Below are 24,592 nucleotides of genomic sequence, written 5' to 3'. Positions count from 1 at the left end.
CAAGTATGTGCCAGGTGCTGGACACTGCGGTGGACCTGATTCACAGACTGACATCTGACAGTCACCCCACTGATGACTCCGTGTCACCAGAACAGGGTGGGGGAAGGGGTGAGTCAGGGAAGGTGACTGGCTGCAGGGAGGTGGCATTCAGGCTCAGACCCAAATGAAGAGGGGGGAGTAGCAAGCGGGGGAGACGGTTCCTGGCAGAGGGAACTGCATGAGTAAGGAACAAACATACTCTTGGTTTCTCGACCAATGAAAGTCCCTGAGCCAAGCCTCTATGAGGAGCTCCCTCCTAGCCCCACAAGGCTTTGAGGATGGGACCAAGGCTTCCCCACATCCTGCCAGGGCTGTGACAAGAAGCAACAGGACTCAGTCGGGCAGACCTGGGCTCGCAGCCTCACACTCACTGTGCAACTTGGGCTGGGGCCAATCCCCAAAATGCTCTGACCTTGTTAGGAAGGTGAGCTCCAGCAACCCCTGCAGACTGGGGACAAACAGAAAAGGTCAGGGCTAGAGATGAGGGGGAGGAAGGGAGAGCTCCCAACCCCCCAGCGGACATGGGCAGGGACCCTCAGGAAGCAGGTGCCAAAGGAGGAGTGGTGACCCTGGGCTGGAGCATCATCTGACCCAGCCATGGCGGCTCTCCTCATTCATTCATTCAAATAATTGAGCACCAGTCGTGTGCCAGTCCCTGTTCTATGCACTGGGGCCACAGCAGTGACGAGCTTACATTTTGCTGGGAGTGGGAAGGAAGAACGAAAACTACCTCTTTTGGGAAATGACTTAGTCTTGTATGTAGAAAATCCTAAGGAATGCACTAAAAAACTATTATAATACATGAGTTCAGCCAGGTTGCAATATACAAAAATCAGTTACTTCTATGTACAGTACTAGTGAACATCCACAATGAAATGAAGAAAACAATTTCATTTACAATAGTATCAAAAAGAATAAATTTAACAAAAGAAGTACAAAACGTATACTCTGGAAAACTACAAACTACATTGCTGAAAGAAATTCAAGAAGATCTAAATAAATGGAAAGACATCCCACAGTCGTGGACTGAAAGATTTAATATTGTTAAGATAATAATACTCCTGGGCTTCCCTGGTGGCGCAGTGGTTAAGAATCCGCCTGCCAATGCAGGGGACACGGGTTCGAGCCCTGGTCTGGGAAGATCCCACATGCCACGGAGCAACTAAGCCCGTGCACCACGACGACGAGCCTGCGCTCTAGAGCTCGCGAGCCACAACTACTGAAGCCCGCATGCCACAACTACTGAAGCCCGCGTGCCTAGAGCCCATGCTCCGCAACAAGAGAAGCCACTGCAATGAGAAGCCCACGCACAGCAACGAAGAATAGCCCCTGCTCGCTGCAACTAGAGAAAGCCTGCGTGCAGCAACGAAGACCCAACACAGCCACAAAAAAAAAAAAAAAAAAAAAAAAAGATGATAATACACCCAAATTGATCTAAAAATTCAATATGATCCCTATCAAAATCTCGGCTGGCTTCTCTGCAGAAAATTGACAAGTTGATCCTAAATCTTGGGAATTCAAAGGACCAGAATAATCAAAACAATCTAGAAAAAGTAGAACATAATTAAGGGATTCACATGTCTTGAATGCAGAGCTTCTACAAAGCTACAATAATCAAGAAAGAGTGGTTCTGGCATAAGGATAGACACATAGATCAATGGAATAGAATTGAGAGTCCAGAAATAAACCTTCACATATATGGTCAGTTAATTTTCAACAAGGGTGCCAATGGGGGAAAGAAGAGCCTTTTTAACAAACCTTGCTGGGACAACTAGATATTCACGTGCAAAAGGATAAAGCAGGACTCATTTCTCACACCGTATACAGTAAGTAACTCATAAGTTTAGGAGCTGAAACTATAAAATTCTTAGAAGAAAACATAGGGGTAACTCTTCATGACCTGGGATTCGGCAACAGTTTCTTAGATATGACAACAAAAGTACAAGCAACAAAAGAAAAATATAGATATTTTGAACTTCATAAAAATTTTAAAATTTTGTGATTCAAAGAACACCATCAAAATAGTGAAGACAACCCAAAGAATGAAAGAAAATATTTGCAAATCATATATATGATGAGACTTGTAGCTAGAATATATAAAGGGCACTTACAACTCAATAATAAAGACAAACAACCCAATTTAAAAATGGGTAAATGATCTGAACAGACATTTCTCCAAAAAAGATATACAAATGGCCAATAAGCATATGAGAAGATACTCAACATCATTAACTATCAGGGAAACACAAATCAAAACTATATAACGAGTTACCACTTCACACCCACTAAAATGGCTATAATCAAGACAGATAATAAGTGTTGATGAGGATGGGGAGAAATTGGAACCCTCACGCACTGCTGGTAGGAATGTAAAATGGTGCAGCTGCTTTGGAAAACAGTCTGGCAGTTCCTCAAAAGGTTAAGCATAGAGTTACCATATGACTCAGCAATTCTACTCCTAGGTATACACCCAACAGAAATGAAACATATGCCCACACAAAAACTTGTACACAAATGTACGCAGCAGCATTATTCATAATAGCCAAAAAGTGAAAGCAACCCAGATGTCCACCAACTAGTGAATGGATACATAAAATGTGGTATATCCATACAATGGAATATTATTCAGCAATCAAAAGAAACTGAGCACCTAAACATGCTACAATGTGAATTAACCTTGAAAACATTATGCTAAGTGAAAGAAGCCAGTCACAAAGAACTATACGTTGTATGATTCCATTTCTATGAAATGCCCAGAGTAGGCAAATCCATAAGAGACAGAAAGACTGATGATTGCCAGGGGATGGGGGAGGTGGGAAAAAATGGGAACGACTGCTAATGGGTATGGAATTTCTTTTTGGGGTGATGAAAATGTTCTAAAATTGACTGTGGTGATGGTCACACAACTCTGTGACTATACTAAAAACTACCAAACTGTACACTTTATTATTATTTTTTTTAATTTATTTTATTTATTTTCATTGGGTCTTTGCTGCTGTGCACGGGCTTTCTCTAGTTGCGGTGAGCGGGGACTACTCTTCGTTGCGGTGCACGGGCTTCTCATTGCAGTGGCTTCTCTTGTTGCGGAGCACGGGCTCTAGGCACGCAGGCTTCAGTTGTTGTGGCGTGCAGGCTCAGGAGTTGTGGCTCGCGGGCTCTAGAGCGCAGGCTCAGTAGTTGTGGCGCACGGGCTTAGTTGCTCTGCGGCATGTGGGATCTTTCCGGACCAGGGCTTGAACTCGTGTCCCCTGCGTTGGCAGGCGGATTCTTAACTACTGCGCCACCACAGAAGCCCCCAAATTGTACACTTTAAATGGGTGAATTGTGTGGTCTGTGAATTACATCTTAATAAAGCTGTTATCAAAACGAAAACATGGTAGTTCAAATAAAGAGAGAAAAATGGAGAAAACAGAACAAGGAAGGTGGGTAGGGAGTACTGGATGGAGATGAGAAGGTGGGGGCTGCTACTTTGGGCAGGTGGTTAGGGAAAGCCCTTTGGCAGTGACGTCTGAGCAAGGTCTGGAGTGAAGTGAGGATGTGGGCAGAGCAAAGACTGGGGGAAGAGCTGTCCTGATGCATGAACAGCAAGTGCAAAGGCCCTGAGGTAAAAACAAGCTTGGCAAGTGGAGAAGCAGCATGGGGGCCAGTGGCTGAATGGGGCTGGGGAGGGGAGCAGAGGGGACGAGGCTGTCGAGGGAACAGGGGTAGGTCATGCTGGGCCATGGTGAGAACTTTGAGTCTTCCTCTGACGGTGCCTCTGTCTCGCCATTATGGATTCCGGTTTTAGGCAGAGGCTGAAAGCAGCCCTGAGGAGGTGAATGGAAGGGTGAAAAGAGCAGAATACTTCCCAAGCAGCCAAAGGCCCAAGCCTGAAAGCAGGGAAAGCTAGGGGGCGGCCAGGGCTCCCATGTGGACCCTCAGATCTCCGCCCACCCCCTCCACTTGCTCGAGCCAGCCAGGAGTTGGAAGCAGCTGCTGCAGCCTGAGGAGGAAGCTCAGTGCTGGGCGTGTTGAAACACCCAGAGGAATTAGGATTCGTGTCTGGGAACAAAAGCCGATATCGAATTGTGGGCTCTCTCCCTTCCCCTTTGTGAGTCTGCCATGGGAACACCCGGCCAGGAAGCTTGCTTGACCGTGATTCCTGCAGGCCTGGCCAGAGAAAGCCATGCGGAGCCCTCCCAGGCTCAGGTAACAGGCTGCTTCCTCTCCCGCTGTGGGAAGGTGGGCAGGGGCAGGGCTCACGGGATCAGCCCTGGGCCTCCCTCATGTTTCCACAGGGCTCTAAACACACACTCTTAAATGCCACCACTCCCATGGGAAGAAGCTCAGAGCCTCGCCCTGGCCCACCCCAGGAGGTCACAGCAAGGATAAAAACAAACACCCCAGCAGTGGCCATTCCCTGTGGGCCTACTGTGTGCTGCCTGGAACTCTTGAACGCTGCAAGTTGGGTGTTATCGTGGCCCACTTTACAGATGAGGAAAATGAGGCTCAGAAAGGCTGAGAAACTCACCCACAGTTACAGAGTGGTGAGGAGCAGAGCCCGGTCTTGACTCCAGGTCCATCTGCGTCCAGAGCCAGAGATGGCACAGCCAGGACTCAGCCCCACCGCCGCCTCCAGGGCCCTCTGGAGAGACGGAGCTGGGCACCCTCGGTCAGGTGGTATGGCTTCTCAGGCACAGGGCAGGGATAATGGGGGGAGACGAAAGATGAGCACAGGCTCAGGCGTGGGGGTGAGGGGGCATTCATTTAAAAAAAAAGACAGGAATTAAGATGCCAAGCAGGGGACCATGAGCCCCAGGTGGGAGCTTGCCAGGCCAGGTTTGAGGGAATCTCAGGGGCTTGATTCATTCAAAAACCTCTTACTAAGCACTTATTAGGTGCCAGGTACTGCTGAAGGTCCTAGGGACATAAACAGTGAACAAAACAGAAATTCCTGCCTTCAAGGGGCTTATAGTCTGGCAGCAGGAAGGAGACAGACAAAATAAGGCAAAACCACACAGATGGTGGTAAGTGCTGTGGAGGAAAAAGGAACAGGGAAGGAGGCAGGCAGTGTCTGGGTTGGGGGCGCCTGAGGGAAAGACGACCAGGGAAGGTGTTAATGGGAAGGTGACATCTGAGCAAAGAGCTGAAGGGGGTGAGAGAGTGACCCACACAGACGCCTGGGGGAAGAGCAGTCCAGGCACGAGGAACAGTCAGTGCAAAGGTCCTGAGGTGGGAATGTGCCTGACATGTTTAAGAAGGCACGAGGAGGGGCTTCCCTGGTGGCGCAGTGGTTAAGAATCCGCCTGCCAATGCAGGGGACACGGGTTCGAGCCCTGGTCTGGGAAGATCCCACATGCCGCGGAGCAACTAAGCCCGTGCACCACGACTACTGAGCCTGCGCTCTAGAGCTCGCGAGCCACAACTACTGAGCCCGTGCGCCACAACTACCGAAGTCCGCGCGCCTAGAGCCCGTGCTCCGAAACAAAAGAAGCCACCGCAATGAGAAGCCCGCGCACCGCAACAAAGAGTAGCCCCCGCTCGCCGCAACTAGAGAAAGCCCGCGCGCAGCAACAAAGACCCAAAGCAGCCAAAAATAAATATAAGTAAATAAATTTACTAAAAAAATAAAAAAAAAGAAGGCACAAGGAGGCTAGAGGCCAAAAAGCCACCCCAGGAACAGCAAAGGCCCACTGCAGCGCTGCCAAGAGCCCTGAAGGGTGACCAGGATCCTGAAAGTTGAGCACCGCTTGACACCAGCCATGACCTCGACGGACTGTGGCCCCGGGGGCAGGGACAGGGCCTGTGTGGGAAACGTGGATCTCTGCATACATTCCCCAACTCCCCAGGTGCAGTGAGCCAGAAAGAGGAAGAGCGTGAAAAACTTACGACAAATGAGCATCTATGACAAAAAATCATACAGAAGATGCTCATTAAGAACACACAGGACTGTGCATCCGCCCCCCCACCCCAACCCCCGCTTGCCCCGCTAATGTGGCTCAGGATGTGCTGAGAACTGAAATGTAAAGATGATGGCACCAAGCCCGAAGAGGACACCGTCCAGAGCCCTGGACTCCGGGCTCCCAAGCCGAGTGGCTTGTTCCACCTGCAAAGGGGCAGGAGAAGACAATGGCTGAAGGAAGGAGGGAGCTCGGAGCCGGTCTGGCTAAGGTGGGGTGAGGAACCGCAGGGCCACTGTCTTCGTGTCTGTCCAAGAATTGTTTCTGTAATTGAACTTGAAATTGAAAAATGAGAAAAGGGTGTGAGGTTAGAAGAGCTGGTCAAAAGCAAAGGGATTTGAATGCCCATCTGCCTGATTCAAGGCCTGAGCCCACACTCACCCTCCCGGCAGGACCGCGCACCCCTTGGTAAGAGATGAAGATGGCCTCCCTAGCCTGGGGTTTCAGGGCTTGAGTCCCCAGCTCCATGCTGCCAGGGATAGGTAATTACAGAGACTGGGTTTTCAGGGGAGTTTTGTTTTTAGCTTTAAGATATACAATTAGATGTCCAAATCCCAGAGAGGCAGGACGAGCCCTCTCCACCCACCACAGCCCGCTGGCAGAATTCGGCTCTTTCTGGGTTGTCCTGAAATAGAGCAGAGCATCCTACCAGGCTGGTGTCTCCCTCGGAGCTCCCCTGGCCCCAGATCCCGACCAGGGCCTCTATGATGCATCCACAAAGCCTCACTGTGTACGCCGGCTCGGTGCCAGGCCCACGTGGGTGTGGGGACACAACGGGAGCAGACCTCCTCAGGAGCCCCCGGCTGAGTGGGGAGACAGACTCACACAAAAAGCAACTGACAACTGCCACCAGCCTCCAAGGAAGTGGAAGGGGCTGCGAGGAAGCGGAACAGACTGGGGGCCTGACTTGGTCGGGGCAGTGACGCCACAGCTGGGACCTCTAGGCTGCGGTTGGCTGGGCGAAGACACGGGGAGATGGTTCAGGTGGTGGGAAGAGCCCAGGAAGACCCAGAAGGAAGGAGGTGGCTCTCAGGAAGAGGCGAGAGAAGGCCGGGGGGAGGGGGGTAATCAGGCAGGTGAGGGTAGGGCTGCATGAGTGACCCGGAGGCCCACCACCGGGAGCCTGGACTTCATCTGTGAAAGGGTGACACTGCCCACCGCGTGGGGCTGTCGCATGACCCTGCGGTGCCGTGTCCAGCTCCTTTCTCCACTGCTCACCCAGAGAGGCGATGCAGAGAATTCTACCGGCACGATGGGTGTGTAGCCACATCTTTCTAGCACCTGCCCTACCATGTGTCAGTGACCAAGAAAGGCAGCTGGCCACCATCGGGGCCCCACACAGATGGCACCTATCTGCCACCACTGCCTCCCCAGAGCTCAAGACAGAGCTGCACAGAGCGGGACCCTCGCTCTAGAACACTCGCTCCAGAACACTCGCTCCTGCCTCCCAGGTTCATCTTTAATTAATCAATAGTAAAACTCAGTCCTGTTCACTGAGCTTGTTCTACAGGACATGTGTTTTATATACATGAGCAACTACCACAAGCCTAGGAGGTATGTGCCATTATCATTCCCATTTTACAGATGAAGAAACTGAGGTCCAGAGAAGGGTAGAACAAGCCCAAGCAAGGTTGGACAGAACAACAGGGTTGGATGCTGACCCAAGGCCACACCTTCACCTCCTCCCCATGTTGGTTTCCTTCAGAAGCAGGAAGGTAAGTGGACACCTGAGAGGAGGGAATGCTTCTTCCCAGGGCCCCAACAACTCAAGATGCCTCAAAGGCTGTGAAGGGCAGCAGACCAGGTTGAAGTGAGCCACCATCCTCGGCCTCTCAGATGGGGAAGTTTGGGACTCCCAGCAAAAGGCCACCCCAGAGTCCGGGTTCCGTGGTTCCCCGAGGGTGGCTCACTGCCACATCCCTAGCACCTGGCCCAGACCAGCCTCACTGCCCAGGAAATGCAGCAAGATCTCAGAGCATTAGCACCCCCCAGTCTCCATCACGCAGATGATGAGGGGTCAATTCCATGGGAGCCACCTCCTGGCCACAGGCTGCCCACGGCCCGCAGGGTCCTCATAGACAGGGACCATCTGGGGCCCCTCCCCGGAGTCGGAGTGAAGGCACAGCCAGCAGTGGTCTCAGAGCAGGAAGTTGAGAGAAGGGAAACCGGGGTATCAGTGGGGAGCCATGGAAGGGCTCCAGCCTGACCCACCCTCAGTCCCTCACCTCCCCAGCAGCCTGGCTGCAAGTACTCGTCTGCACATCCGTCTGGTCACCACCGTATACCCAGCACAGAGCCTGCCTGGCAGGGGGCAGCTCAACTGTGGCCACTATCTACGGATGGGGGTGGTGAGGCCTGGGAGGACAGAGCTTCTCAGACTCAAGTCAACACTGAAAATTCCTTGGCTTGTCACAAATGAAGATTCCCAGGCCCTGCCAGAACTAGACTCTGTTACGGCAGGGTTTCTCAGCCTCAGCACTACTGACATTTTAAGCCGTTCTGCTTTTTGGGGGGGTGTCCTGTGCATTACAGGATGTTTGGCAGCATCCGGCCAGTAGCACAACTCCAGTTGTGACAACCAAAAATGTCTCCAGATATTGCCAACTGTCCGGGGGCAAAGTCACCCCTGGTTGAGAACCACTGCTGCAGGCCTTGGACTGGACTTTTTAAACCAGCTCCCAGGTGATTCTGAGGCAGGAGCTGGGCACCTGGCTAAGCGAGGGCATATCCATGAGAACTGAGTGGGACCCCAGGGGCTCCCAGCCCCACTGCCCTCCTGTGTTCCTGAAAGGGCTGGTCCCCGGATTCCTCCCCTTCTGCCCCCAGGATGAGAGATAACCAGAGCAAGGCCCCATCGCATGAATCCCTCCCCGCTGGGCCAGCAGTCACAACGTCCAGCCTGCACCTCCTCAGCCACACCCACTCCGTGATCTCCCCGACCTTGGTCCTTGGCCGGGGTTCTGGAAGAGCGAGCAGTCACAGTGATGCAATCAAGGTTCCCGGCTGATGAAACCCAGCCCAGGCTGGGTCTCGCCCAGGAAAGGCGAGAGTCTAATAAGGAAACAATTTAAATCGACAACATCTGCCTGTGCTTCCCTGAAGAGAAGAGAGTACAGCCGCCTGAGAGAAGAGAGTACAGCCGCCTGGGGAGGGGCCCACCCTGGGGACCAGGCAAGGCATGTGTCCAGGGGCTGCAGGGCGGTAGAGCCTCCATTCCAGTGACGTGGCCAACGTGGCCGCCCAGCAGCATCTGGCTCCTGCCAGGAATTCAGGGCTGCATGCAGGGGAAGCAGCTTGTTGCAGTTCTGACACAGCCAGCCCCGCCTCCTGTGACACGATGAGGCAGCAAGAAGTTCCTAGAAGTCAAGCCACTCAGGCTTGGTGGAGAGGCATCAGTATTAGGAGTAAGGACTCCGGAGTCAGAGGCACCTGGGTTCTACTCCTGCTACTCACCAGCCCGGTAACCTGGAACCGCATCAAAAAACCCAAAGTGGGCAGATGCTGGCTTCCCCATTTTACAGACACAGGCACGCTGCCTCCCTGGTTCTGCCTTCGCAGAGGTGCCTGGACCCAGAGGCAGGCTCTGCAGGCAGCTCGAGCTTCCCTGTCACCCAGGCGAATGTGTGGGCATGCTATTCTCAACTGATGCACAGCCCAAGAGGAGAGCAGGCCATTGAAAGGAATCCAAAGTAAACTGCTGGCTTTGACCAAGTGCTGGTCCAAACCCAGGCACCTGGGTGAAGGTGCCCCCATCACCAAATGTGGCCCAGCCTGGCTCCTGTTTCCCAGGTACCCTTCTGTGTGCCAGGTGCTGCTCAAGCATGTACCCTCTGCAGACACGATCAGCACCCACTTCACAGATGAGCAAATGGACACTCAGGGAGTCCGCAGGTCACTCAAGAGGTGAGGGGTGAACTGCACCTCCAAGCCCTACCTCAGGAACAACCCCCCCCCCCACCGCCCTGCAGGACCGCTGGGAAGATGCTCTAAGATAGAAAAGCTGTTCTCAGGGGACAGCAGCAGCCGTCAATGTCCCTGCGCTTTGTGGGCTGACCCTTCACGAGTCTCAATACCAGGGAAGAGGCGGCCTTGAGACCAGTCTTATCCTAAAGGAGGGGTGGTCATGAGGTCAAAGTGTACGGTCAGTGGGGCAGGGCACTGGACCAAACTCGTCAAGACCTGCTGGTGTTGGGGACCAAGCCTGGTCAATCCAGGGTCGAAGGGAGAGTGGGGAAATGTTCCTATAAAAGTCCATAATGTCAGCTTCCTGCCTCCTGGGCATTTCCTACTTACTGGGCACTGAACTGAGAGCTCTCCCTGCCTGACCTCCTGGAGTCCACACGCCAAGCCTGGGAGGTAGCTACCATCATCCCCACGTCACAGGCAGGGAAACTGAGATTCAGAGCAGAGAAGCCACCGACCCCAGGTCTGGCTTGGAGAAGGCCGTGATCTGATCTGAACCCATAGCTGTCTGACCTCAGAATCTTAAACTGGGCCCAGGCTCTCGAAATTCAAAGCAAGGAGCCGCAGCTGGGCTATAGTAGCAATGTTCCCTCCTCCGTTCCAGAACCCACGACTGTAAAACACGGAGCTGTGGGGTTGGCTGTGCACAGGGAGTTTCCCTTCCTGAGCCCCTGAGATCCCCAGCGGGACCACTCACTCACAAGACAAGGGTACAGGAGGCAGATAGGCTGGGGACCAAGGCCAGGATCTGCCACTCACTGGACATGACCTCTCTGGGCCTCAGTCACTGCCCTACCCTGTCTCACGGGTTTGCTAAAAGGCCTAATGAGAGAACAGGGCCTGGCACATACCCAGAGGACACTCACACTGAAAGGGGGATATGGCCGCTACCATCGAAAGTAACTCTGAGACAGATGGTCCAACAGGAAGCCAGGGCCCTGATGGAGGCCCCACTTCTCCACCCCAGGACCATGGATCAGGACATTTCCCCAGACCTTGAACCTGGCTGGGACGTCCTGGGAGGTGGACGGGCAGGTAGCCCAGGCATGCTCAGGCTGCTCCTGGCTGACTCACGCCTGAGTGGTGTTTGAATCACCCAAGGAAGGGAAGAAACGGGAGGGAGGTATCCCCATCCCCGGAGCCCAGTTCCTTGAATAGCTGGACTCAAGTGAGTCACAGGGATGTCCCTGTCCTCTGAGCCCCTACCCAACCCCATAGCCTTTCCTGAAAGCACCCTCCCCACAACGACTGCAGACAAATTACTTCCTCTTCTGGACACGGGTCTTATTAATGGTGAAAACGGAAGGAGGCTTCCATGTCCCAGAGCGCAGGGGTCCTGGAGGCAGGGCCTTTGTTTCACTCACTGCTGCTTCCCATGTCCTAAGGATGGCACCTGGTACATGGGAGGTGCTCAGTAAGTCTCTGATGACTAAATTAGTGATATTCACAGCGCTGCTCCCAATAAGGGCCACCCTAGACCTTCTTCCACTGATATTTCCACCTCCAGGAAAGGGGCCTCCAGCTGTGGTCAGGTCATGTTCTCCAGCTCTCTGTAGTCACTGAGGGGTCAGAGGTCATCACCATCTCTGGATCTGCCCCCAGGTGTTCCCACTGCTCCACACCGCATTCCCCACGGCTCCTTGGACTTCTGAGGTGACCGAGGAATAATCATGGACCACTCAGCCAGAGTCACGTCTCCTCACAAAACCAGCACAGACTAAGACCTGCTTTGCTGGCCATCCTCAGCAGCTCTCTGAGATTCCAACCACAAGACAAAGGGCTCGGGGTCAGGTGGGACCAGGAGGCCCGGACTCACCAATCTCCACCTCCTCCCCAGACAGCTGACTCTCCTGCAGACTCATGGACTGACCTTGGGCTAATCGCTGCCCCTGTCATTCACTTAGTCCACACACATTAACTGAGCACTTACTACGAGCCAGGCCTGAGTGGGACACTGGGAAACAAACCTGGGCCTTGGTCTTGTCTGCATCCAAAAGGGGCATGGCCATTCTCACCCAGGTCCATGTGATTCCTCTTTAGCCGACAGAAAACCCTTAGGAGGTGCTGGAGCCCTGGGTCAGGCCTTCTCTCGCATTCAGGGAGAGTACCCAGTCAAAGGCCCATCCCCATAGACAGCGGTCAGGGCCAGAGCAGGCAGGAGTGGCTGATGCCGCCCCTCCCCCACCGTGCTCAGCACTGCTTGGAGAGCTGATGTGTCTAATGGTCTCCCCTGGCTCATGGGCCCAAGGTCAGGGGCCATGGCTGTCTCAGCCAATGCTGGACCCAGTGCCCAGTGCAGGGCCAGGGCAGCAGCCTGGCTCTAATCACAAATGTTTGCTGAATGGATGAAACATAGGAAGAGAGAAGAGAAACAATTAAGGGGAGAGCAGGAGGAAGGTGAACCTTTCCTTCCTGCTCCCACCCCTGGATCCTCTCCAATGATTGCCCTGCATTAATACCAACCACTGCCAGCCTTTCCTGAGCACTATTCTGTGCCGGGGGCTATGCTGGGCACCTAACGGGGGCGTTGGGGCAGGGGAGTGGTAACCCACTTAATCCAAGCACCAAGAAGGAACTTATCACCCCATTTCACAGAAGAGGAAAGTGAGGCTCAGAGAGATCCGGTGGTCTGGCAGCCTTGGGAGCCCGCCCTCCTTCTGAACCGCCAAGTCCCACACCCAGCAGCCCCTGCCAGGGTTTGCAAGAGGCAGAGGAAAATCCCCAGCCAGAGAAGACTGCTGGCAACTGCTGACCTAAGGCTCATAAGTGATGCTTATTGGGTAGGGATGGTTCAGGCTGCCCTGCCAGAAAGACCCTGGAAAGACCTGAGGACCTCCTCCAGGGTCTCAGGTGCCCAGCACGATCAAAGGTGTCGGTGTCTCAAGGCCTTTCTCACACAGACACGTGCACACGTCAGTGCACAGCTGTCTGGCTCTCAGAGCAGTCCTGTGTAATCAGCCTCCTAGAAGCAGGACTTTACAGGTCCCAGAAGTCCCCTCCAGACATGACCGCCACCCCAATAAAGACAACATCATCCTGACTCGTATCAGGATGGGTTTTTTTTAATCAGAATGCTTTTGAACTTTATATAAACGGCACTGCACAGCATGCTCTTGTGTCTGGCTTCCTTCCCTCGAGGTTGTTTGCGACACTGTCCTTGTTGTGAGTAGCACCAGCTGCTGCGCAGCAGGCTCGAGTTTTGTTTTTAATCATTCCATGATGACAGAGGTGGGAAACCGCTCCTCTCAGCTGACAGCCGCCTCCCCTCCTACAATGTGGAGTCCCAAGTGGTCAACCCCATGGCTGCCCTCGGGGGTTCTAAAATACAACTCTGACTCTGATTCACACCCCTTTGTGGGTCCCTGGTCAGAGAAGTCCAAGCCCCTCCCCGTGGCCTCCCCCGACTCCGAGCCCCCAGGCCACTAGCTCTTCCCTGCTCAGCACTCTTGCCCTTGCCTCCCTCTGCCCTGTGCTGCTCTTCTCTCCCCTCCACCCCAACCTACTCACCCATTGTCCCTGGGACGGAGCCCAGCATCCATTCCTGGGCGGGGCACTGCGGGGCAGGGCACTGCGGGGCGGGGCTGGAACCCCGGGAAGCTGCACAGGGGCCCCACACACAGAAGGTGCTCAGGAACTTGTCCCTGGGGGTCAGGGAGTCGCAGGTGTGCTGCCTCTGTGTGTCTGCAGAGAGTCCAGCACTCGCACAGAGGAAGTGGTGGGAAGTAAGGGCGCCTTGCGTGCAAAAAGGGCGCAGACTTCTGCCTTCCCCAGCGCCCTCCCCAGCACGTTTAGTCTGGTTTCAGCTGCCGGGTGCCGGGCCCTGTGCGAGTAGGTCGCCCTGATCTAGGGAGCCCTCCCGCCCCCACATGGGCACCCGCACCCCACTTGATGGAGGAGCAAGCCCAGGCTGAGAGGACAAGGCTGTTGGCCACGGTCACAGAGCCAGTGAGTAGCTGCCGAGGTGCCTCCCGGGGCAGGCACCAGCCTCCGCCGCCTCCCCATCCCCCAGGAGCATCCACTCCACACACAGGGGCCACGCGACACAACCCATCGGTGCGGCCAGCTGCCTCTCAATCGCAGCCTCTGAGCCCAAGGCAGTGCCCAGCTGCATGGTATGCAGGCGAGGGCTGCTCCTGACACGCGCTGATACCTCCCGCACCAGGGTGGGGAGGGGCTGGGCCCAAGCAGCTGGCGGTGACTGGCACTTGGTCCAGCACCATCAGCGCCCACACTGGTTCAGGGCCAAGGGAGAAAAGTTCCAGCCCTGCGTCAGCGCCAACCCTCGGCAGGAAGCCCCAGGAGTAAGATGCAACAGAGGCCACTCCTGCCCACGGTCTGGGGCAGGAGCTAAGATGCATGGCCCACAGGGGTGTACAAGGCCAAAAGAGGCCAGGGAAGGCCTCCCAGAGGAGGTGGCTCTCTGGCTGAGCAGGAGTTCAGCCAGGTGAAGAAGCGGGGGCAGGGAGCTTGAGGACAAGGCAACTGCAGAAGCAAACAACTAGAAAAGTCAGGTGTGGTAAAAGTCAGGGAGCACCAGGGGCCTGCCACCCACCGAGGGCCCTTGGCTTTCTCCCCTGCTCCCCCGTCCCCCAGCAGAGTCTGCCCTCTGCCTCACGTGGGGGGCGGTCTTCTGCTTGCCAGAGTGGGTCCCAGAACTGGCTGTGCAGAGGGCCCCTTCCCGCAGGCAGAAGCCCCCTACACCCTAGTCCCGCCCCACCCCGGGAGCACTCCAGCTCTCACTGGCTCGGAGCCAAGCACCCCAAGACAGGGCAGGTTCAAGCCAACAGAGGCAAGAAAGTGCACAGGCCCCACTGGGGACCCTGAGCTCCAGCGTGAGGCCCAGCTCCTTAGACACTAGGTGTGCTCCTCACCTGCTTCCCACCCCTCCGGAAGTAGCCTCTCCCCACGGCACCCCTAGAATCATGAGACAGAGACAGCACCCCAGTCAGTCCTGGCCCACAGGGAAGTTCCAGCTGCCACAGAAGGGCAACTGAGGTGCGCCATCCAGCCCACCACCTTGACTCAGCCATGGGTGGAAGGATGGGCGGCAGAGCATCCAGTGCGCCGACCACGACCACGTGCCAGGAGCCGAGCTGGACGTTTGACAGGCATTATCTCACTTGATCCTCCCAAGAACACTGCGAGGCAGACATCAGCAGCCCCTGAGGCTTAGAGACTGAGTCCCTTGCCCAAGGTCAAACAGGCGACAAGAGGCAGAGGACAGGAATGTCCTCCCCAGGCCTGTGCAGGGCAAGCCATCAGCCTGAACAAACAGGCGGCACGTCCTCCATCGGGGCTCCTTCCTCCCAACTGCGGGCTGGCCACTCCCAGTTGACATCTGGGCAGATGGGGGGGTGGGTGGTTCCAGGCCTGCATTTGAGAGCCATTCCAAGCCCAGGCCACCAAAAGAAGCTCACAGCAGAGATCGAGGGTTTGCAACGACAGTCCTAAGCAGACACCAAGGCCAGGCACAGGCTGGGCAGCTTCAGGCCTCACCAAGGCCACCAACGGCACAGTGTGACCTCGTGGAGAGCCAGAAGGCCCAAGGGTGATAGACCTCAGGTCACAGAGCACATCTGAGGCCCTGGGGGCAGGTCTGGTAGCCCCAGAACCCAAAGCACTTGCCAGGCCAACTGGATAATGAAGAGAGACAGCCCTCGCCCCAAATTAGTTCCAGGTCTCGTTCTAAGCAAATCTGATGTCTCTCCCCTGCTCAAACCTTTCCGTGGCTGTCTGATGAGATGAGGATAAATCTATATTGGTTGCCATGGGTGCTATACTGCTCCTCCCAGCAGCGGGCAAGTGACCGCAAGGTCACCACACAGCAGTCACCAGACTCCACATACTGAGTCCCCAGGCTCGTGAGGCCCGTGAGCAGACATGCTAGCAGCTATCATGAGGTCCAGGCAGGGCTTCGTGAATGCAAGTCAGGACTTCCAGGTAGTGAACAAGCAGAGTTCAAAGGCACTCGGGGCCCTCCGACACACGGTGTGGTTGCTACTAAGAACCCCTGGCCAGAGTAGCTCCCAGAACAGAGATCAAAGTGAGGAACAGGCCTCGGGGAACAGCCCTGGCTCCACAGGGCCAGATCACCTCGGGTCAGGGCTCTGCCACAGCCAGGCTGGCAGGCAGGTGGCAGGGGCTGCCAGGGTGGCACCTGCCAATGGTGTGGCCAGCTGGCGGCAAAGGCTGGGCTCAAGGAGCAGACACCAAGGCCACGCACAGGCTGACCCCAAGGGAGCCCGCAGCTGGCCTGGTGCCACAGCCTGGCTGCCATGGGTGGTCTCTGCAGCCTGCCAGCAAGACATCTCTCCACAAGCACCCGCCTCCTCAGGCCCCAGCTTGTGCACGGAAGGCCTTCCACAAGGGCCCCGGGGACCAGGCTGGCCCGAGTAAATGAGGGAGGCAGACCACCGTCAGGGATCCAAGGGCATGCAGGGGGTCAGCAGGAGCCCAGAGCAGGCAGCCCATGGAGGAGGTAGCGCAAAGCCCCTTGGGCCAGATGCTGCCACGTGACACCGCTGCTCGATCTTCTGATTTAAAAGATTTTTGTTTATGCTGTCAGAAACTCTTAGAGCACTGTATAGGGCAACAAAACCCCAGCCGCATTTGGCCACTGTGCACTCTCTGAACTTCCATCTTCCAGCACCTACTAAGTGCTGGGTGTGGTGCCAGGAGCTTGAGGACAAGGAAACCCACCTGCCGGCTCTACCCGCCCACCTTCTCTCCAGTGTGCCCACTCTTCTCCCTCTGCCTGCCACGGCCCAGCCAGGCCACAACTCCAACTTCCCTTACTGAGTACCGGTCAGGCACCCTGGCATCTTCTCCACCTGGCAGCCAAGAGCCAGCATCCAGGCACACTGCCCCCCTGCCCCTCGCCTGGACCCCCAAAGCCAGGAACTGTCCAGCCCAGCTACCCCCATCTTCATTTACTGCAGCCAGCCCCGTGCCACCCCTCTCCATTCCCCAACCATGCCAGCCCCTTGCCTAGATCACTGACCAAGTGCCTTCCAGCTGGGGACCTCTGCCTGACCTCTTCCCAAACTCACGGAGCTTATGCTTTCAGGATGGGGCACATCACTGTGATAGGGAGGGCTTTCCCTTCGGCCCACAAGGCTCCCATGAAGGGTCACTTCCTCAGGGAAGCCCTTCCTCTGTGATGCCCGCAGGCATACTGCCCCCACCCCATGGGGAGCTCCATGGGAGCAAGGCTGTCTGGTCCCGGTCACCTTTGAAAGCCCAGGACCAAGAGGGTGCTCGGTAAATGTGGAAAAGGGACCTGTGCCTGCCAGCCTCCTCCCCCTCCTCCTCCCCCCCCCTCCCGACTCAGTCTCCAGAGCTCCTGATCTGTGAAGGGAAGTGGATGTCCTGCCTGCCTTAGGGTCCCACTGCACCTCCACATCCCTGCACCCTTGGGCCCAAGAGACAGAACTGTGTGTCCATCTCCACATGACCCTCCCTCCACATTAAGATGTGCATGAGAGCAGGCCTCACAGGGCAGCAGATTCAACTGGCAGCTGCAGCCTTTTCCAAGGAGGGAGGGAGAGGGCCTCGGGGAAGCAGAGGCCCAGCCAAGCCTGTGGTGTGTGTGTGCAAAGACCTGGCCTCCCCAGGCCTGGGCACAGGGCCTCCAGCTGCAGAGCTGACCTGTCCAAGGTCTTCTTCATGCCCCCCACAAATCCCAAACATCCCTCGGAGGTCTCCCGTCCTGGCCTGCTCAAGGCCAGGCCCACAGAGAGAAGTCAGTACCTGTATTGTGAGCAGGCATGCCCTCTTTCAAAAGGATGCCCAAATAAAAACCCCACCGAAGAGATAGTTGAGAATTCAAAGTTGCCAAAAAGAAAGGACGGGTGGGAGCCTGCCCAAGTCACACAGTCTGCTTCTTAGACAGCCTGGCACCCAAGTGCAGAGCAGGAAGAGCCATCGGAGGGGCCCCTCTTCTCTTTCTGACCCAGCCTGCCCCTTCGTGCAAAGAGGGATACTGCAGAGGGGACAGAAGTCAGGGCCAACCAGAGCCCATCCGGCTGTGCCATTAGCTCCTCCTATGAAGTGACCCTGAACAAGTGACTTCTCTGTCCCCAGCCTCAGTTTCCCCATCCATTGGCCTAGGAGGCTAGCCCTGCCTGTCTCCTCCAGAGAGGACTTGCTGTTAGGTAAATCAACGCCTCCCTCTCGCTCCCTCCCACCACCAGCCACGTGCATGGGGCAGGCCACAGGACCAGAGCCAGCTCGGCACAGAGACCTCTCAGGATGTTTGGGATTCCTCCTGCCTGAAAGACAGATTGGCTCAAGGCTGGAAGCCTGTGCCCAGCCTGCCCTAGGGAGACCACAGCCTGGTCCACTGCTTCCCGACTCACCAGACTTGGCTGGGACGCATCCCTCCTGGGACCCCTAGGAAAGCCTCCCAGATGCCATTTGGATGCGTCTGCTGGAAGGCCTCTAGGCAGAGACGTTGGCAAATGCCCATTGTGCCCCAGTGCCAGCCCGTGCCTGGCACCAAGTCCACAGCAGTGGACTTCAGCCCCACCCCCACCTGTGGCCCCGAGGCCCCTTTTCCTCAGATCTCACAGGATCTAGCCCAGTGCCTTGAAATGATCCAAATCTGGATTTCCCTGTACCATCCAACCCAGTAAAAAGAACCTCCTTCCAAAGTCTGAGGACATGACATGAGGCTGTAGCTACTTCAAGCCCTCTGCCACCAAGGCAAGGCAGGGCCTTGGAGCCGGACCTGCCCACATTTAAATCACAGCTCTGCCACTCCCTCGCTGAGTGACACGGGTCCATCACTTTAGGTCTCTTGACCCCAATTTCCTCATCAGCTCACGGGGTGGTTCAAGGACTCAGCTGATCATGCATTCGAGGTGCTCAGCAGGTCCCTGGCATCTAATAATGCACAGTCAAAGGCAGCTTAAACCCTAATGATAAAATGGTTATTTTCCCAATTGCACTTCTAGCCAGGTGACCTCTCCGGATGGCCGAGAGGATGAACAGACACAGCATGTGCAAAAACACTCAGCACGGCACCTGGCACGTAGCACTGAACACGGTAGCTGTGAGGATTATGGTTCATAAGGAGGCCTCAGAAAGATGAGGCTGGGGAACAGTGCAATGTACCACCTGTTCTACCTGCTCAAATTGGGTCAGGCTGGAGCTGTGTACCCAGCTGTTGCCATGGCACCCAACACACAGGGAAACACTCTAGCTAGGAGGGTGGCTGCTGCAGGAGTGGGGCCTTGGGCCTGCTTTGCTCAGACACCACCCATGCTGCCACCACCCCCACACCCTGGGACATGTCAGGGGTCTCTGGGGTTACGGACAGTGTGCTAATAAACTAAGCAGGTCTCGTCACCCCTGACCCTACCCCACCTCGAAAACAATAGGGCCTTGGCCCTCTGGAGAGGTGGGCTGTGAAGAGGGGCTCCCAGGCTGCAGACCAGGGTGTGTGGGATGGGAGTGGAAGGGTAGGAACCCAGGAACCCCCATCTCCTGGGCAAAAGCCAAAGCAGCTCTAAAGCAGCCTCAGGTCCCAACGTGTCTGCTCCCTCCAGCCACACATGCCCAGCAGCAAACAGGTACCCAGAGCCCACTAAGTGCCCAGTTGTGTGGGGTTCAATGTCAGCTCTTCCCTCCTCATGCCACTCAGGTTTCATCCAGGATGAGGGCTGGGAAAGCCTGTTTAGGCAGGCTCAGCCGGGTTCAGGGAATCCATGGCCCCTTGCCAAGAGGGAAGAAGGGGAGAGAGAGGTGAAATCCAGACACTGTGGGCTGAGACCTGGAACTTTCCAGACTTTCCCGGATGAGGGGGCAGGTTTAGGGCAATTGAAATGCTGACAGGTAGGGTGACAGTGACCCCAGGGCCTGGGAAGCCAGCTGAGACCTCAGCCTGGGGCTGAATACTAATTCTTCAGTAGGATCCAAGACCCTGCCCCCAGCCCTCAGGTCAGATGTAGGCCCTCTGCTGACTCCACCTGGTCCCCCCAAGACCTAGGAGGGGCTGGGGCCTGGGCCCCTGTACCATAGTAACAACAGCTGCTGCAACAATCTGCCTGGCCAGACATGGTATATACAGTACCCATTCCCCATCACAACTCTAGGGGTGGGTATGACTTCTCCCATTTCACAGAAGAAGAAACTAAGGCTCAAAGGCAGAACAGGCTAAAAGCGCATCCTGAGTTTGAATCTGGGCTCTGCTGTATTAACGCAGAGAAATCAATCCCTCTTTGAGCCTCTGAGCCACCTCTATAAAATGGGAATAACAATACTACAGGCCTCCCCCAACCTCCACTCTGCTCCATGGCATAGTCAACAGGTTAAGTGAGAGGTGCTAGTGAAACAGGGAGCAAAGCACCAATAATTGCTGGTTCTTGGAATCAGAGAGTTTAGGTAACTTGCCCTAGGTCACCCGGCCACTCACTGGCTGACCCCAGGCCCTAGCTCTGAGCACCACAGCCCTTTCCCAGAAAGGCTGGGCTACTCTGTGGGTGGCCACGGGATCACAGGCTTCCCAGGCAACGAGGACAGCCTCCCACCCCCACAGCAAAGGGCTGCCCTCGTCTGAATTCCTCAGATAAGCAGCTCCCAGCCTGAGCGGACCCAAGTGCACAGAAAAGGCACCCCACCCTGTCCCACACTGGAGATTCCTAAATCTGGGTTAGGCTGTATGCCTCCTCTCCCTCCTCCCAGCAGAACATTCGACCACCAGATTCATCCAACAGGTCTCCAAACAGGCCAAGTTCAGTCGACAACTGCCTCCTTCGAGGTCCCTGGCAAGCCACTTACTCCCTCTTTCTGGGCCTCAGTTTCTCCATCCGTAACAGGCACCCCATCTCAGAACTGTGAGGCAGCTCCAGCTAACTGGGCCCACAAGGAGGCCTGAGGAGCAAAGGGACAGACCAAGGAAGGGAGCCAGTGGGTCACAGGCACTGGGCCAGGCCCTGCACCGCATTCTCTCTGCTGAAACTTCTTCACAACTCTGACAGAGAGACCTGTATTGGGCCCACAGTGGCCGAGCTAGGACTCAAACTCCCATCTGTCACACTCCAGGACTATGTGACCCCAGATGGGCCCAGGCAGTGGGCGCAGCTTGGGAACTCAGCCGCCCTCAGCAATGAGCCGGGCAGCTGGACCTGCAGGATGGGGAAGAACACAAAAACTAAACTTGACCGAGCCTCTTTCTTTCAGAGAGGGCAGCAGCCTCCTTGACAAGGGCATTTGCAATGCAAAGCAGCCCAGCTCCAGCCAGAAGAGGGCAGTGACTCAGAGGGGGCTGGGCAGGCCAAAATCCAGCCACCACCCTCCAGCCAGACCAGGAGTGTCTGGGGCTGGACCTTCCCAGGAGCCAGGGAGTGCCAGGGAACCTGTGGCTGGCCCGGGCTCTAAATCATATGACAGCCCGAGCGGCCAGCTGGGTGCAAGATGCCCTGGAACACTCCTCCCCTTCTCAGCCCTTCGAGCCCAAACCCCGCTGGGCTCTTCATACTGGTCTGCAGAATGGGCCTACTGTGGGCTGTGTGTGCAAGGCCCCACGAGGGGGCTGAAACAACAGACCCCCAGGTATCTGGCTGGTCACCTGCAGATGGGTGCCCAGCACCCTGCCAGCTTCCTCAGGCCCAGACCTCCCAGATCACTCAGTCCTGCCTTGTGCAAACCTGCCCCAGACACACATAATCTCCAGGACTCTCTGGACTCCAAGAGGCACTTCCACACTCGCCAAGTGGCTAGATCTGGCTCATTATCCCCCTTCCCTGCAGGCAGGCCTGCCCCAGCTCCTACCTTGACGACAAGCTGACAAAATCCCCGCCATCCAGCAGCCGGACCTTGCAGAAGAGGACCCCGTTCACGAAGGGGACCGCAGTCAGCTCCTCCAGGGTGAAAGTGGTTTGGAATTTGAATTTCTTCTTCTTCATCAAAAAAGCCATGAGCGAGTTCCCTGAGTCTGAAGCCCCGAAGGCCAAAAAAAGGGGGGGAGCCAGAAATCCCCAGGATTCCTTTCCCTACACCACACCCCCTCCTCAAAACACCAGAGCCGGATCCCGCCCAGATGGTGGCTGAGGCGGCAGAGCGGATGGGGATCTGCGTCCGGAGGGCCCTGGTCTGAACTACCAGTCCAGTTCGCAGGCCGGTTGGCTTCACCCTCGGGGAGCTGGGGCTTGGAGGGGTTCGGAGTGGCCGGGGGCTTCACCGGCATGTAAACACTGGGGCATGGCCCAGGAGTCAAGGGAAGGGGTGGCGGGCGGCGCGCGAGCGGCAGCGCTGGCGGACAGCATCCCGAGCCGCGGTCCCTAGGGAGCTCACGCCGCGCGACTGGGCGCAGCGGGCGGACCGGTGAGACTGAGGGCGATGGGCGGCCCGGTGAGGCCGAGGGCGGCCCCGCCCCCGCCCCGCTGGCGGCCGGGGGTAGGCGCCCACGCCGTGCCCACGCTCCCGCTCCTGGGTGCCAGGCAGCCGCGCAGGTAAGTCCGGGGAGGCTGAGGGCACCCCCAGGGGGCGGCCGGGAGCTCTGGGGGCCTCTCCGGGCTGGGAACGTCCAGCCACTGCCCCCTCCCGGCGGGCACCGGGCCGGGCTCCAGGCAGCAGGAGAGCCGCCTCCTCCTCGGTCTTGGGTCCCGCTCCGCGGGCTCCGGCGGAGCTGAGGCGCCCTTCCGGCCTGCCGGTGGCGCCCACCTCACCCGCCTCACCCGCCGCCTCTGGCCAGCACCCCCGCAAGCAGCAGCGCCGCCGCCTGCGATCCCGACGCCACCGCCCGCCAGACGCTGCGCGGCCCAGCTCGGAGAATGCCGAGGCCCAGCGCGGCCGCCCGCGGAGCCGCCGCTGAGCGCGGGAGGGGCGGGGCGCCAGGGGCTCAGCCCGCCCACGATTGGGCGGCCCGGCGGGGCGGGCGCGGAGCTCGATTGGCGGACGGCGGCGTGGGGCGGGACTCGCGGGAGGCCGAGGCAGCTTGAGGCGTTCGGATTGGTGCGTCGCCCATCTGGGCCCGCCTCCTCGGTCGGGGCGGAGCGGAGGGAAAAGGCTAGGGGCCCTGGGGAGGCAGTGGGAGGTCGCGGGGCGGAAAGCCGGGGCCGACAGGCCGGCAAGGCGGAGGGCGCGAGCAAAAGAAAAGGAGAAACAATGACGAGAAGAAACAATATGAGCACGATGGCTGAAGTGGCCCTCCAGTGTCCTCCCAGATTTGAGTTCGTTGACGACTAGATCAGGCCCGGAAGGTAGCGAGTCCCATTTTTCAGAAAACACACCCAAGAGAGGTGGCCGGAACTAGACCATGCAGCATGCAGGTGTTTGGCTTCGAATCTCTATTTCTCAGCACTGAGGAGGGAAGTGCCTGTAAAGGCTTCGCCAGGGCTTGAGTTAAAGCAGTTCATCACACAACCTGTGATAGAACCAGCTTCTCCCTTTCCAAGCTTCTATCAAAGCCTTTTGTTGTTGATTAGCTTCTTACCTAGTTATGGCTGGTCTCCCTGACTGCATTAACTGCCCTGGACACAGAGACCAATTCAGGAGCTTTTTACTTCCCAGGCTTTCAACATATTGCAGTTCATTGATTCAGTCCCCAAATGTTTAGGTGCCCCTGAGCCAGGCTCGGATTTAGGAGTGAGACTGGTGGGCCTGCCATCTCCAACCTCGCCAAGCTCAAGATCAGGTGGAGAAGCAGACAGGCACACAGGCAGAGACAAATCTGGTGGATGAGGACTGTAACGGGGGACTTAACAGGGAGCTCAGTGGAGGCAGGGGTGGAGGGGAGGGGGACTCAGAGAGAATGCCTCACAAAGTTATCCAAGCCACGGGCAGGATGCATACCCTGAGTCCGGCAGGGTCCAGGCAGAGGGAGCCTCAAGAGGCCTGGCGGCCAGAGAGTGCAATGCCCACAGAAAGCTGTGAGTACCTCCATGCTCCTGCACTGTGGCTCTTTGAGAGATGCAGGAGGCGGGAGGTATGGCTGGAAGGCCGGTAATGGCTGGATCTTGCAGAGTCTTGTAGATAGAGGAAGGAGGGGAGCTACGCACACGTTTTGAGCGGGAGAGTGACCCAGACAGATTTGCTTTTTGTTAGAAGAAGCTTGCTCTGACTACAGGTAGTGTGGAAGAGAGAAGATGGGAAACAGGGGTGAGGGGCCTGTTGTGGTGATCCAGGCCAGAGATGATGACAGCGGAACCACAGCACTGCAGGAAAACTGGAGTCCGAGAGGCATTTGAGAGACAGAATCAAGTGCACCTGGGGATGAGTTAGGTTGGGACATGTATCTGAGGACTCAGATTTCTGATTCCTTCCTGATTCCCAGCCATAAAATGGGTGGCAACCTGTACTTCTCTCCAGTTTGTCCCATAATTTGAAAAACACAGTTAGCCAGATAGGAGAAGAATGATAATAGCAGCTCCCAGTACTTTTATGTATCCCCATGTACAGCCAGGGAGGTTGAGGCCTGGAGAGTTTAAATTACTTGATTAGGGTCCTGACCCTGGAGCACAGGCATTAGAGTGCTAAGCTGTGCTGCTCACACTGGGGTAGGGGTGGTGGTTCTCACTAATCCTGGCTGGACCTGCTCCACAGGGGAAAGGCCTACGGCTATCTGACCCCAGAAGGAGATTTCAGAGGAGGGAGCCAGCCAAGGATGTCCCAAGGCCCGGCTGACTTCTCAGCTGTGACCGTGAGTAACC

The 24,592-nt window shown here is 56.4% G+C and overlaps 1 protein-coding gene across 2 annotated transcripts in view; it reads right to left on the bottom strand.

The window, feature by feature from the left end:
• EEIG1 (estrogen-induced osteoclastogenesis regulator 1) overlaps positions 1–22,133 on the bottom strand; it is a 36,119-nt gene extending 13,986 nt beyond the window's left edge. Inside the window, exons 1-2 of one of the 2 annotated variants that reach the window (XM_082469387.1) lie at positions 21,714–22,039; positions 9,138–9,305 (exon numbers count right to left, since the gene is read on the bottom strand). In XM_082469387.1, coding sequence (XP_082325513.1) covers positions 9,138–9,305; positions 21,714–21,859 — 314 coding nt within the window. In that variant the 5' untranslated portion in view covers positions 21,860–22,039. Of the gene's footprint in view, positions 1–9,137; positions 9,306–21,713 lie in introns of both variants that reach the window. The other variant, XM_082469386.1, reaches the window with a different exon arrangement.
• Between the last annotated feature and the right edge of the window lie 2,459 nt (positions 22,134–24,592).

This window comes from Balaenoptera physalus, assembly GCF_965194825.1.
Source record: "Balaenoptera physalus genome assembly, chromosome: 7".
NCBI classification, from domain to species: Eukaryota; Metazoa; Chordata; class Mammalia; order Artiodactyla; family Balaenopteridae; genus Balaenoptera; species Balaenoptera physalus.
Note: the sequence above shows the minus strand (reverse complement) of the source record. Positions and strands in the feature narration are given on the sequence as shown.